This window comes from Dasypus novemcinctus, chromosome 7, assembly GCF_030445035.2.
Source record: "Dasypus novemcinctus isolate mDasNov1 chromosome 7, mDasNov1.1.hap2, whole genome shotgun sequence".
NCBI lineage: Eukaryota > Metazoa > Chordata > Mammalia > Cingulata > Dasypodidae > Dasypus > Dasypus novemcinctus.
Window position 1 is genome coordinate 87,831,879 of NC_080679.1, and position 16,283 is coordinate 87,848,161.

The 16,283-nt window shown below is 34.5% G+C and overlaps 1 protein-coding gene across 2 annotated transcripts in view; it reads right to left on the reverse strand.

Moving 5' to 3' along the window:
• PSMD14 (proteasome 26S subunit, non-ATPase 14) overlaps positions 1 to 16,283 on the reverse strand; it is a 111,625-nt gene that overhangs the window by 55,552 nt on the left and 39,790 nt on the right. For both annotated transcript variants that reach the window (XM_004464412.5, XM_058300763.2), the window contains exons 4-5: positions 2,291 to 2,362; positions 1,951 to 2,070 (exon numbers count right to left, since the gene is read on the reverse strand). In XM_004464412.5, the coding sequence (XP_004464469.1) occupies positions 1,951 to 2,070; positions 2,291 to 2,362 (192 nt within the window). The remainder of the gene's footprint in view (positions 1 to 1,950; positions 2,071 to 2,290; positions 2,363 to 16,283) is intronic.

A 16,283-nucleotide genomic window follows, 5' to 3' on the forward strand; every position in this document is an offset into this window, starting at 1 on the left:
ATCTCATCCAAAGTTCTACAATTATTTGGTTATTATAAAACAGTCCCAAGTATTTTTTCAATAATGTAAATACTTTGAAGAAGGGAATCATTTATTAGTTTCCCAAGTTTGTGGTTTTATTTTTTGTAGGGAAGGGAGGAAGTTCATTACTTCAGTTTGGACTACTTAGTAGATTAAGCAGTTTGAGGGAAATATGCACCTTTGAATATTGCCTCAAATTTGAAAGCAATCGCTAAGAAACTCCCCCCTAAAGACAATCAGTAACCAAGTATTTTAAATATTGTATTATTCTGCGAGTTAAACCATTTTTAAAATTTTTAATTATTTTGCTAGATTTTAGAACACGGAAGAATAAAAATGGCTCATATCATTTCTCTGGATCAAACCACTGCCATCATAGCTTTCACAAGGCTTTCTTCTAATATCAGGAATCTAAGCCTACTCTAAAACAAACCAGTAAACCTAAGTACTTTCTTCCCACCAAAATTAACAGTATTTCTGGTATATCCTTGAGAACACGGGTCTGTAACACAGGAACCACGTGTTAAGAATGGTTTTGACATTTGGAAAGCGCTAAGGAATATTTAAAGAGCAAGAAGTAGAATATGTACCAGAGATATATGTGACCCTTGATAGAAAAAGTTTGCTGATCACTGTGCCAGGAAGAAAACTTTCTAATTCTACTACATACAATGAATATGGGGATCAAAATCATCCATTTTATATTGTCTGTTTTATATTATATAAAATGAAATAACGATATTAAAGCCTAAGAACCAATTATTTTAACAGATTTCTATATAAAGGCCACATGAATCACAAATCAGTTAATGTTATTATGCATTTTATATATTCTGACAGAAAAAGGTAATTACAAGTAATAATAGTCTAAGATGTAAATCTAAATATGAAGAATGTTTCTCTTATTTTCAAACGTACAAAGGAAATATGATGGTTTGCCAGATGGACAAAATCAGAAGACCCAAATTTGTTGACTTGAATAACTGATCTATTTAAAGATGTTTAAATGTGCATATTTTTCTACTTTCTGCATTATTTACAAATATTTTTGCATTCTCTAGCCAACTACCCTATCTTAAATTATATATATATATGATTTTAAAATATAATTTGCTTTCTCTAGTGTCTACCTCATCAAAGTAACACTTAAAAGAACCTTAAATGGAACAAACAGGTTTATGACAATAATTTCTTTAATCCATGTATTATATAAGGCTCAATAAGAGAAATGTAATCCATCAGAAAAATATACATACTACACTTTTCTTAGCAAGTAGCTAGGAAGGTTATGTATGTTATTTGCTTTTTTAAGAAGACAGGTAAAATGGATATCATTTGGAGCCATTTCCTTTAAATCTGAATACACATTTGTGAACCCAAGTTCAATGAATTATACAAAAAAAGAAAAAACAAAAAAATCTTCAGAAAGAAGAATGCTTTCTAAACAGAGTAGATGACTTTCAAAATCTACATCATTTGCTTTCTTTTGTAAATAAATTATGATGCCTGGGCAAAAAGAACTAAGGTTCTCTATCGCTTTTTGTTTTTTTTTACACTTAACATTTTAAATAGTAATGCTTAAAAGTCATTTATCACCATATGTAGAACATTTTAAAAAGGGACATATTTCAAAATAATGGAAACAAAATATAAGGGTTAGTAAATGTACATGAATTAAGAATCTAAATCTCATATGTCATGCTATTTAAGCTGAAGGTATGAATAAAGGGACGCAGTATTAGCATCACTAATTTTGTGGACCTGCAAGGATTCATGGAGCCTTGAAAAAATTATTTAATTAGATAGTCTAGAAATTTCTATATCTTGTAATTAATTACAATATAATATGATGAAAAGTTATTTTGCATAGGAAAAGAAAAAAGCAAAGCAACACATTTACTTGCAGCAGGCAACCATAAAAGTACTCACTGTTCCTGACTGTGGCATAGCAAACACATCAATCACTCTGACGGTGTAATCATCAACAAATTCTCCAAGCATCAGACCCATAACTTCCATTGGAACTCCAGCACGACCATGTTTTAGCATCTGTAAAGACGAAAGTATGTGGAAACAAAGTTCATTTCTTTGAGAACTACGATCCTTTTGAAAATAACTGAATTTTGTGTCAGTGGAAATAGTCTATTTTATAGATAAACCTAAAACAATAAAAGTTCACAGCTGACAGGATTAAGGTAATATTCCAAAACAAACGATGCAGTGAAAGTAATAGAACTCTCTAAAACAAGTAACTTCATTCAATACTTACTTTTAACAGTGCCAGGGAAGAGATATAGACTTGTTCTGCTGTGTCCACCGCAGGAGCATCTGTAGGTGGCCCCTAGAAATAAGTATATCAATCACTATAAATACAGAGAGTTTATGAACTTAAAATTAAAGTTACATGTCACATAAACTTGATTGTTTTTAAAGAGTTTTAGAAAAACACCTCAAGTATCCTTTTATTCAATTACAAGGCAAATAATGAAAAGTTTGCTAATATCAAAGTGGTAGAAAACTGATAAGGCTTAGTACTCAGGGAAGTTTCCAATGGCTATACAGCTTAGAGTCTTTCAGGAGTCTTTCAGCAGTGCTAAACTACTTCAGCTACAACATTACTCTAATGCACTAATTAGATATATTTCTTACCACAAAGTAAATGTAAAATGCTCCTGGACTAGCATAATTAACGGAAGGATCAACACCAACATCAATTTCTCTGAGCTTCTTGATTTACAGCTAAAGATAGCGTGTAGATTAGGGCTATGGGATCATCTGCAGATACAGAGAGAGGTATTGGAGGCGGGGAGTGGGGAACGGGCGAAAGACTTCTAATCCCTAGGTGAAAGAGCTGTGAACAACATACTCTGTATTTCACCTCATGAAGTTGTTCCCTCTCTCTACAACAACAGATTTAACACAATTGTCCCAGGTGTGAACAAACTGGTTCGAAAAGGTGTAGCTAACATGAAAATACTCCCAAAATCTGATCAATACCTTTAAAACAAAAATTGCTATTAATATTATTACAAACGAAGGAATATACATTTCTTTTGAAGAAGGATCTATTTTGAGGGGCATCATAAGCAACATATATCTTTTGACTATAGCATTCTGCTGCTGTCTATATAGTTCTTACCCTCAAGATGACTACAATCTTATAAATGTGATTCTGCCTCAACCAGTGCACAAAGAAAAATTCTTGCTTTCTAATACTGGGCAGTCTGAAAAATTAAAATGAGCTATTACTTAGAATTGCCATGAACTGGTTTGTGTAAAGCTCCCTGACAATAACTTCATTATAAATTATATAAACATGTTAACTATGCAAATTGTCTAAGTTCCATATTCTATTTCACTTTTATGGGTTTATTTACTAAAATTAAGCAATTGCTTTGCTCATTACATTTCACACTTATAGGTATATGCGCACTTTGTGCTTCTTGTATTTTTATATGCTAAATTCTATGATTTGGGAGGGATGTTTAAAAGCTTGTAATATTTACTGGAAATGTTAAATATTAAAGGTTCTAGAATAAGTTTTCTTTGAATACAAGAATCACGCACAAAAATTAAATCTGTATTTATTTCCTTATGTGCAAAGTGGTGAGAAAAATCACCACAAATGCTTTATTAATTATAAATGCCAGGCAATAAAGTTAAAAACTGACCAAATTCTTCATCTTTCACTTAATGCAGTTTTATTAATTACTTTTCAAAGACAGATGAACCTTTTTTCAGAAAGAAAACTCTAAGGAAAGCTAGAGTACAATTATGCTAAAAAATATCAATTGAAATTATTATATAAAATATATAATATGATAATTTTACTCATCTAATTTTCTTAAAATGTGAGAACAGCAGTAAATTAATTGAATTGAGAGGTATAAGAGAATAATCTTTTAGGGTAAGAATAATGAACACTGCAGTCATAAAAATTATTTCCTATATCTAAAGCAACTTGGAAAAAAAAGTATATAAGAAAGCAAATTGGTATCTAACTTGTAATATTAATACAGCCTTCCTTAACTTTCCAGAAAATACTTATGAAGAAAAAGAAGGGGGAAATAAAACATCACACCATCACCAAAATGTATCACTGACAAAATCCTGAAATTATGTTCATCGTCAATGAAGGAAGAAACACTATTTTGTTCAACATGATATATAATCAGTATCCTAGCAAAGTGCCTGGCATATAGTAAGAACTCAATAAATACTGGCTGAATGATTGAATAAATTAAGGTGTCACAAGCCAATGGACCACAAATGAGAAAATACCCAAGAGGTACCCTATAAGAGAGAGAGCAGGCAGCATTCAAGTAGGTACAATGGTTGTTGATCCTCCCTCACTAGCTAACTTCTGATTCAGAAACACAAACAGAAAATCATGTACTAGGAGAATACCATGCAGCTGTTTCTCTATTGTATGGGTGCTGCTTTCTGAGGCAGACAGTAGCCAGTGCTATTTCCTGTTACCTTTCACCCCCATTACTACTCTCTCTTTATCTAGTCAAAGACTAAATTTCCAGAAAACAATTTGGCAAGAAGTAGAGAAGGGTTTGAAATGGTGAACTCCATCTGAGAGAGAGAGAGACAGACAGACAGACAGACAGACACCCCCCATGAAAAATGTCTGTGGAATAGAAATTAAGGACCTTGACTGGTAGTGAATATGAGGCAGTTATTTTTCTACATACTCACACGGGCCAGGCAATACTAGAGAAGAAAACCCCATTAAAGACATTGGAAACTGAGCTGGAGAGGTATATAACAATATGCACAGCTACAGATAAAAATGACCCAATTAGCCCTTAAATTGAGAAAAACTGTGGGGCTGGGGATAATCTATGCATTATCTTCTGGCAAACATCTTGGGAAACAGCGTTCTGCTGATTCAAAGAGAGGAAACTCATCTAAAAATAGGAATCATGAACAAAATTTTAGAAAACTATTTGGCATCAGTAGAATAAAAGATTTCTTATCTTTGAAATAGAAAGGGGACAGACCAAGATGCAAAGATGAAAAAGAATTAAGAATTAAAATTGGGGAAACGGACTTTGGCCCAGTGGTTAGGGCGTCCGTCTACCATATGGGAGGTCCGCGGTTCAAACCCCGGGCCTCCTTGACCCGTGTGGAGCTGGCCATGCGCAGTGCTGATGCGCGCAAGGAGTGCCGTGCCACGCAAGGGTGTCCCCCGCGTGGGGGAGCCCCACGCGCAAGTAGTGCACCCGTGAGGAAAGCCGCCCAGCGTGAAAAGAAAGAGCAGCCTGCCCAGGAATGGCACCGCCCACACTTACTGTGCCGCTGACGACAACAGAAGCGGACAAAGAAACAAGACGCAGTGAATAGACACCAAGAACAGACAACCAGGGGAGGGGGGGAAATTAAATAAATAAATAAATCTTTAAAAAAAAAAAAAAAAAAGAATTAAAATTGCATTAGAGGAAAAATATTGCATTAGAGGAAGCAAGAGTAAAAAGAACATTATGATAAATTTAACTCAGTGATATGGAATATAAACTTTAAAAGATGTCCTGAAATGCAGAGTAAAAAGTTAAGAGATGAAAACTATTAGAAACATGATGATACTGGAGGATAGAGAAAAGAGCTCTAAATTAAGAAACAGTTATTTCTAAGGATAAAAAAAGAAAAGAGATGTGGTATATACCTAAGATGGAAGACTATTCAGCTGTAAGAAGAAATGAAGTTGGAAGGGGTATGACAACATGGATGACCCTTGGGAACATTATTTTGAGTGAAATAAGCCAGACACAAAAAAGGACAAACATTGTATGATCTCACTAATACAATAAACTAAGTACGATGACTAAACCCTTAGAATTAAACTCTAGAGAGTACAGGTTACTAGGAGATAGAATGAGGGCTGAGAAGGGAGAGCTGATGATACTTAATATATGTAGAATTTTTATGTAGAACTCTAAATGTGTGGAAATGGATAGAGATGATGGTTAACACATTACAGTGAGTATAACACACACTGCTAATTTATAAATATGGTTGTGGCTGAAAGGGGTAATCTAGGGATATAAATGTCAATTGAAAGAAAGCTAGAGGATAATCTAAGGACTGTATAACAGAGTGAACTCAGTGGTGGATGAGGGTTGTTGTTAACAGTATAAATATAACACCCAGAAACACGTTACTAAATACCCTCCTTGAAAGAAACTCTTGAATAAATGATCCAGTTGAGCTTCCCTAGATCAAAATGAGAAGCTAAAACTGGAAAACTTATTTTTTAAAATAATCTGTTAAGAACAATGAGAGCAGATAAAAACAGAAGAAGATCTAAATATATAAATAACTGGGTTCCAAAACCACAGATATTAACCAAGTAGCTGTGAAGAAGTAGCAGAGAGAAGGGAAGTCCACAAAATTTTTTATCTTATGTAAGGAAGGCAGGGATCTGCTTCGGTCTTGCTTTTGACTATTATTGAAATACAGATTAAATAATTTTTTGAATGACTTTAAAGTAACTACTATAAAAATTAAAAAGTAATGTGCACCTTACCAAATCACTGGATAAGAAAAAGCAAATATAAGACTAACAATAAAACAACAGTAGGAAACCAAGAAAAGAGCAAAACAAAAAACCAAACAACATAAAGACCAAATATATTTGTCATGAAAAAATAAAAATGAATTAAAGTTCCTTGTTAAAAGATTAAAGTTTCTCAGAATGGATTTAAAATGGAAAGTCAGGTATATGCTGCTTATAAATAACAACTAAAACAAGTTTAGAAACAAAGATTAGGCCAAGATTCATTAGTCAATGACATACCAATATTTCTTTTATAAAAGAAGCCACAATGGCCACTGTTTCACTCACCTTGCCTTTTTCAGTGATATACTATTTTTTTTTTTAAGATTTATTTTTTATTTCTCTCCCCTTCCTTGCCCACCTCCCCTCCCAGTTGTCTGCTCTCTGTGTCCACTCGCTGTGTGTTCTTCTGTGTCCGCTTGTATTTTTGTCAGCAGCACCAGGAATCTGTGTCTCTTTTTGTTGTGTCATCTTGTTGTGTCAGCTCTCCATGTGTGCAGTGCCACTCCCGGACAGGCTGCACTTTTTTCGCGCTGGGTGGCTCTCCTTACCAGGTGCACTCCTTGTGCGTGGGGCTCCCCTAGGCAGCACTGCATGTGGGTCAGCTCACCACATGGGTCAGGAGGCCCTGGGTTTGAACCCTGGACCTTCCATGTGGTAGGTGGATGCTCTATTTGTTGAGCCAAATCTGCTTCCCTACATTTTGATGTACTTACACTAAATTTCCAGATATTAAATAACCTTGGTACTTCTGGAATAAACTTCAAGTAAATATTTGTTTTATCTAGGGTTTTTGTTTCCCTGTTCATAAAGTAAAATTGGTCTGCCATTTTCTTTTTTGTAAGATATTTATCAGGTTTTGTTTTGATATCAATGTCAGATTTATTAAGAGATTTGGGAAATTTCTAGTAGGAGTATATATACATAGATAGGTACAGATAGGTAAATATACAAGATATATATAAATTATCTATATCTTAAAATTTTAGAAGAGATCATTAATAAAGCATTTGGCTCTGAATCTGTTTATAACTTTTTCAGTGGTAATGATGAGTTTAGGTCGTCTCTGTTTTAAGACTAGACTATTACACTGTTTCAGAAAGTTTAATTTCATTTAGATTTCATAATTGCCACCACATAATTGAACATATTCTATTTTCATTTTCTTGTTTAATAATGAAAATATTCCATAATGAACATATGAAACTAAACATAATGAAAACTAAATTTGTTTCTCCATATCACATTATATACCACTCTCTAGGTATACTCAAAAGTTACATTTTTTAAAAAAAATCAAACTTTAACACAAAATTATTTAAAAATACTGGTAAATGTTGATTTGATCTGGATGAGAAAATATTTTCTAGATCAAAACACAAATACGAGAAAGCAAATAAAACTGACAATATAAAATTTCTTAATATTAAAACAATTAGAAAGAAAAATAAAACCCTGAAAAAACAGTTGCCATTGATGACATGAAAGTCAATGCACAAGTAAATTAAAAATACTAAAACCTTATGGAAAACATGGTCAATGTTTATGAAGGAACCAATAACATAAGAAAAACATGATGAATATGAAAAATGTTCAACCTCACAAGTTGACCATTTTTAATTAAAGAAATGCTAATTAACACATGAAGACATTGTTTTTTAAATTATCAGACAAACTTTACAATGCCCAATTTTGGAGGGGGTATAATTAAAGAGACACTGTCAGCACTGTTGGTGGGAATGTGAATTAGTATAGTCTATCAGAAAAGCAACTGAGCAATGTATAGCAAGATCCTAACAACTTCACAAACCTTTTGGTCTATTTTCCACTCCTAAAATTACTTGAATAAATAAGCAAAGATGTTTGCAAAGCTTTAGCTACCATAGTTCTTTTTAAAATGCAAATAAATCTAGAAACAAAATAACAACAACAATTATTAAGTATATTGTTGAAAATTCTTTCTCTGAGATCTCTGTCTCTAGACATCTTAACCAGCAAGCCAGCAATATAACCTTAAGTACCCTAGTCTGCTTTATACTGAATATTTTTAACTTACAATCTTGAAGGAATTCTCCCCTGAAAACAGAAGAAATAGCTTTGAATAATTATTTCTAATGTAGATAAAGCGCTTAAAAAAAAAAAAGAGTATGGCTGCCAAGTACATTCATATGGAGGCAAATTTCTCTCTTTTTGGGGGTTATGATAATTAGGCAAGGTAAATTATGAAGCAATATAAAAGACAACCACATAAGCTTAAATGTTTACTAGTGTAAAGTATGTTAAGGCATTCAAGGATGCAAACTTTTGGGGCCAGTTATTGACTTTACTTAAGGATTCCACAACGGAGAGCTCTCCAAATTTAAGCTACCAGGATGACTTAAAATCATGACATATAGGGAAGGTTCAAAAGAATTCGATGAAATTTGGGGTAAAAAAAAAAAAAGACTCAAGGTACAGAGCAGTTCTCTTCATGTATCTGAGAAGTTGTCAGACAAAGGTTACACCTATATATAAATATGTGGTCATCTCTGAATCACTTGCATCACCTGGAAACTTGTTAGAAATCCACATTCTAGGGCCCAAACCCACTTAAGCTTCATCAAAACTCTGGGAAAAGAGCCCAGTAATCTGGGTTTTAAAAAGTCCTCCAGGTAATTCTGATACTCGCTATAGTTTGATAATTGCTGATTTAGACTATAAAGTCTCAAAGGTATAAAACTCTGGGCTAATGGGAGGAAGTTAAGGGGGCACTGAATTTGGGTTCGATTTAAGAAAAATCCTGTATTGGTCCAAGCCATCCGAAGAAGATTTGAAGTTCCTGTAATTGGAAGTTATTTAAGTAAAAGTGTTCAAACTGTTATAGAAAGGGTTTAAGCATTTGATAACTAGTTAAATCCGATATTTTTAGATTCCATCATACTTTCTAACACCATCAATAATCACATTGTTTCCCAAAGGGATTGGCCATTCTAAAATCTCAAATTCAACATCGTCAAAAATCAAACTCACATTTCTCTATAAACTGACCCTCCCAGTTTATCATTCTAAAAAATTATCTGGTTTCTCAAACTAAAAACATGAGCAAAATTTTTGTTGGCTCCCAACTTCAATCCTTTGTTTGATGACATATTACCAAGTTTTAGCAATTCTTTGTCATTTAGAAAAATGAAAGAAATTTTGAGAAAGGAACTGCAGAAGTCAAATAAGTTTGGAATGAACTTTGTATTCATCCTACCCCTTAATTTTTGTTGTATGTTAAAATCCTGGAGTGGAAAAATATCTGTTTATCTTTATTTCACCTACAGTTAAACCTAAAGTTTTCAAATGATCCCATGGGCAGCTCTATCCTCCCAGATAAACTCTAGAGTTTCTTTTTCAGGTTGAAAAAATTTATCATTCAATCTCAGGCTTCAAACAATACTTATGACTTCTGGCCGGGTGCTCTTTCCACTACAGCATACCACCCTATTGTGAGATGCCCAATACTACGTTCATTCCAGAAATTTAGTTCCTTTCCATTGTTTGCAATTTTAGAATCCTCTGCCCCCTGGAGTCATTTCCTAATAAAGAAACTGGAAATAAGACTTGGGATGTCCTCACTATCAAAAAGCAGTTAGTGGCAGTGGACTTGGCCCAGTGGTTAGGGCGTCCATCTACCACATGGGAAGTCCGCGGTTCAGACCCCGGGCCTCCTTGACCCGTGTGGAGCTGGCCCATGTGCAGTACTGATGCGCGCAAGGAGTGCCCTGCCACGCAGGGGTGTCCCCCGCGTAGGGGAGCCCCACGCTCAAGGAGTGCACCTGTAAGGAGAGCCGCCCAGCACAAAAGAAAGTGCAGCCTGCCCAGGAATGGCGCCACACACATGGAGAGTTGACACAGCAAGATGACGCAGCAAAAAGAAACACAGATTCCCATGCCACTGACAACAACAGAAGCGGACAAAGAACACGCAGCAAATAGACACAGAGAACAGACAACGGGGTGGGGTGGAGGGAGAGAAATAAATAAAATAAATCTTAAAAAAAAAAAGCAGTTAGTATGCTCACTTAGAAGAAGGAACACTTCTGCGTCTCTATTTTCTAAAATCCAGATGGGCTTCTGTAAAGCAAAACGTACTACCGGGCTTACTTAAAACACAGTATATATGCCATTATGAAAGCAAACATTATATTTTATTAATATCTACTATAGGAAATTCACATCACTCAAAGCATTTTGGGATTTTTTGAGCAAACAAATGATAGAAAAATAAATACAAGCCAAGCAGGATCTCAAACACATCACCTTGTTCAAAGAATTAAACAACAGCTGCATTTACATAAGTATAGAAGAACTATGAGTATTCTTTTAATGTATTTTAAAGACCTCAGTGCATGCAAACAACAAAAATTGGATAGTAATTCATTATAGAAGCAGAGGTTTCAAATATTTCCAGATAATTCATGTGCTAGATGGCAATATCCTAGGCAGAAAAGATACTAAGCATAACTCTATTTCACATATTAAATAAAATAAGGGGGGAAAAAAGTATGAGTCAGGTGATTCAGTCAGGAGATGTGCAGAGTGATAGTGTTCAAAGTAAGGGGTGGTGATGGTTACAGAGACAGGAGTCCTGCTTATGCATGTGTCCTTAATAGAATAAACATATAGACTGTGAATCAATCCAACTATCTTTCAATAAACATTTATTGAAAACTTACTATGTTTAAAGAGCTAGGCTAAATTCTGAGCAGACTGAGACAAAACTTCCAGTGATATAAATCAAGTGAAAATCTAGTCCTATATATTTTTGAACTTTAAATATTGGCTTAGTTTGTTACTATTATTTTAAAAAATGGTAATTAAGAAAATATTTTCTTTCTGGTGCTTTATCAACAGCCTATCTCTAAAATTATCAGCTTATGAAGTGTGTGAACTATGCAAGTTAACTCTACTGATCTTATAATAACTATTTTACCACCACAATAGACAAGAATAAAATAATTTTGGAAATTAAATATAAGTTAACTTTCAAGGTCTTTAATAACAACTATTAGAAAAACTGAAGCACAAGTATAACTAAAGTGGCTCTTAAGCAAAAAAATAATCCAAAATCAAAGAGTAGCCTGTATTTCACACAATGTCATTATAAACTAGAAACACACACACAATTGACAAGAAGTTAAAATAACTTTGTTTTAAAAGGGGGGAGGAGGGAATTCTATACCTTTAAATTAACTAAAAATGTAGATCAGCTATCTAACAGAACTGTAGAGTACAGAGTTAAGCCATAGGCACATGCAGTGTGACCAGCATTTATATAAGCATGGAAACCTAACAAGTGATTAAAAAAAAACAAAAAAAAAACCATTATGGACTTCATGAAAGCATTAAAATTACTTCTGTACAATGAGTTTTGATCTGCCACATTTAGTAAAATAGAAGTTATCATTCATGTCCACAAATTTCAAATGTGGTTAAATAAGATGTCCCTTACTACCCCCCACCCCCATTTAGAAGGTTAAAATCTGATCCCGCATAAAAGCTGTGACTTTTACTTGGGCAGCCCTTGTTGACTAAGTGTTAAAAAAAAAAAAAAAAAGGCATTTGCCATTATAACAGCATAAAAACTAACGCCTCAAAGTGTTACCTACTCAGGCCTTTTAACAAATTTGTTAACACTCTTAGTTATATTACTTCACCTTTCTCTTAGTGTGAACTGATATCAATTATTTAGCCAATTTTATTATGTTATTAAAATACCTGCTGATTAAACATGAACCAAAGCGTCACTTAAAAGAAATGTAAAATAAATAGTACCCCTGAACTGCAATACTCCAAAAATATCTAAAAATATAGTTATCTTGGGAAATGACAAACATTTCAAACTTTGTAAAAAAGTTGTTCTGGTGTTAATATATTATATGTCTTATTTTTATATTTAAAGGTGTTTATTTGGTCCTGCAATTTAGAATTATTTTTAAAAGTCGGTTAAAGTGTGTTTTTCAATAAAGAGAAATTAGACTTTGTTAGCAAATGCAGACTATACTTTTAAAAACAAAATAATTTTATGGTACCCACTATAACCCTCAACCAACTCTGTCATAAAATTTAAAATGTGCCGTAACTTCCATCTTCAGTTTCCTCATAAAAAAACCCAAAAAGGAAAGTGAACACAAAATAAGAGAATTCAAACATATACAAATAACTACCACTGTATTGTTTATCTCTTACTGAGCAAGGTAAGAAACAACCTTTTAATACTTTAATTTTGAGTATTAAACAACTAGTGTGAAAAACAAGCTGCATGTAAACTATTTCTACTGCCTGCGCTTCAATGACTAGCCGAGGCAACCTGTTATAGGAGGTGTTAATTGGCAATAGGAGTACAAGTCAGAAGCATGTTCCCCATCGTCCTAACCCAGCAAGGCTAGGTCATTAAAGTGGAAATGAATCCTTTCATGTCGACTTAACCCTTTCAGTGCACGATTTCAGCTGTTTTCTCTCAATTAATTTTTAAACTTGTTACTTGTTAGAGTTTTAAAAAAAAATTTCCCCCAAAAAGGTCCCTTGGCTGACAGTTTCAATGACTATATTATTCAGAAGAGAAGGATAGAGCAAGTTAATTGCAATGTAATATTGCAACTTGCCCCGCTAAAAAACATGTAAACTAATTGCATTTGCTTATTTTCATACTGAAAAGAAGATACAGGACATAGTGTTCAGAAATAACTTGGGACCATTTAGTTACACAGGGTTTGATTTACATTTATTTATGTTTAAGGGTCCAACAATGATTGTCCCATGGTAATACTTTAATCAACTTAACCTTGGGATAGAGTAGTATTAATTTTTTATTCCCATATGTCCATACAAGAATCTTAAATATAAAAATGTTTTGAAACATATGTGAGTTAATATACCTTTCTAATTATGTTGTATTATTCTGATAAGGTGCACAGTCACAGCCTATCCTAATGACTGACTGCCAAAAAGCCAAAATTCCTTTTATGGCATGATCTCAGGTTTCCAGATGGCACATTAATTCTTTAAAAAAAAAAAAAAAAAAAAAAAAAGACAAAAAGACAAAAAGAAAAGAAAATAAGAATGGGAATGTCAAAATAATGATGCATTGCTTTTCAAATGCCATATTTATAAATACTAATATTCCATATATTTTTAAGTCTTATAGGCATTCTAAATAAATTATATAAATAATATTTTAATCAGTATGATTAAAAATTAACATGCTACATCTTTCATCTCTGAATAATCTTGTACTTACTTTAATAAAAATTCAAAGTATGAGAACAAAAACTTAAGTATTAGAAATCCTATCATTCCCGACCATTACCTTGTGATAAATCAATAAATAATTGCCAGCATGACAGCAGAGACATAATTTCACCTACCACTGAAATACAGTTGGGCTCTCAAGTAGCTGTAACCAACATTATGCTTATTTATTAGAAATTTGACTAATAAGGACTGAGATAATTGGCGATAAAATAGTTCAAGGACATAAAAACGTAAGAACTATACTATATAACTATACCATATTCTATATCCCTTTCCTGCCTCACTTACCTCTTTCTATAAAGTCTTCCAATTATTAGACAAACCCAGTTCCTGCCTCTGAAAACTGACTTCCTTTCCCTAGGCTTATTGAGCTCCCCAATACAACAAACTTAAGTGGCTGCTATAGAGCCAATAATTGAGGATATAAAAATTTCAGTGGGAACAGGCCATGGAGTGAAGGGATGAATTATTAGGGAAGGGTGCTGGATGACACCATTATCTGGTCATAGAGACCTGATTAAAGTAACATAAGCTGGTGGCCTAGTGTACAATGGCCAACTGTGACATTTCTTTCCCTTTAAAGACCACCCTTGTTATTCATCTTGAAACAATTTTCACCTACTAAAAAATATATGTGCATGTGTATGTGTGAAATAAGCGCTCAGCACCAACCACCTTAAACATTTATGAAATGTGCCTCACCAGAACAGGGACCATCAGTTACCCTGGGTAACTATCAGTCTCCTCCAGGCCACTAAGGAGGGAATATGTTAATGCTTGACTACTTTAGTTATAAAGAAGTAGCATTCACAGAGGATTTGATTAGTCAAACATGAGAAACCAGAAGATAACAAAAAATGTTGAGGAATGGCAGAAATATGTTATCTTTTATAACTGGAAATAGGGGCCCAGAATCAAGTAGAAGCTTGAAAGTGCTACAACATATCATTAAGGTATCAGAACTGTTCCAGAAGAGACCCAAACAACTCACTTTAGAATTCTAGTAGGCACTAGTGGCCCCCTCTCCTTTCCTGACACTCCACTATGGTGCTATATATTTATTTTTAATTTAAAATACATAAAATATTGTCAGCAACAAATATACCCATTATTTTAGGAAGCATTCACAATTCATTACCAGAAGGTTTTGACTGTAATATGATTTGCACCTACTGATTTGAATGACATATAAAGGGTAGTCATCTTCTATCTTGTATTTTACTATACAAAGACATGCATGGGATGTTTTATATACATATAAAATATAAACATACACAGAATTCATACTTCCCTTTATTCACTCAACAACCACAGATTTCAGAGCTCATATACATGACCTGGCTACACAAAGACAGACAGAATCCTGCCCTTAAGAGGCTGACAAAGTAGAAGGCAGGCAAGAAAGAGAAAAACTATAGTTGCAATACAGTAGGTTAAATACAAAAATAGAGGCATGTAAAGCCATACTGATCAAGATGGTGGCGTGAGATGCTTCCAGGCTGTCTTCTTACAGAAGCTTTGAACAACCTGTAAGAACTGGCAGAAACATTTTCCCTTAAAACTCTAGAAAAGAGTTAAAGGGCTACAGTAACAGGAACAGTGCTGAGTCAAGAAAAAGACTGAAGGCTACTACTTAAAGAGGAAAGATCTAATGGCGCCCTAGCTGCCCTTCTCACCCCCTTTACCGCCTTGGCACAGACCCAGCCCATGCTCCCAGTGTAGATCCCTGGTCCTGGTTCTGGAGGGAGCAGAGTAATCCTTATACATGTACTGGGAGCATGTATGCCTGGCCCAATCTGTCTAGTGGCGGCCTGAGTAACTTCCCAGAACTTGCTCTATGTGGAGAAGGCTGCTTGCCAAGCTCTTCTAAAGAACACTGTGGGAAAGAAGTCAAGATGTGCTGCCTGGAGCAAGGGATTGCTGGCTGTAGGACATACAGTGTAGTGCCTAGGACCAGGAGGAAACTATTTTGCTAGGGAAGAGGGGAAATTCAGAACCAAGTAAATGGGTGGATTCTTAGGGCCATGTGTGCATGCCCAAGACAAGGCAAGATGTATGTCCATAAAGGATCAGGACAGCCCACAGGCTTTAGCTCCAAGCTAATCTTTAAACTCATTGCATGGAAAGCCCTGAAGAAGAGGACTTGCACAGGCCAATCTGCAAAGACTGGGAAAGGTGTTTTCCTTTCCCTTCTCCTCCCCCTATCCCAGCATCCCTCCAGTTTTCAAGGAAAACTGCCATAATTGTAGCTAGATACAAGCTTAATGAACAAATGTCTCAGAGTCTAAATTCCAGCAAAAACACATAAAAATATCAAAATGTAAGGAAGTGGATGTGGTTCAAGTGATTAGGCTCCTGTCTGCCATATGGGAGGCCCCAGGTGTGATTCCTGGGGCCTCCTGATGAAGGTAAGCTGGCTTGC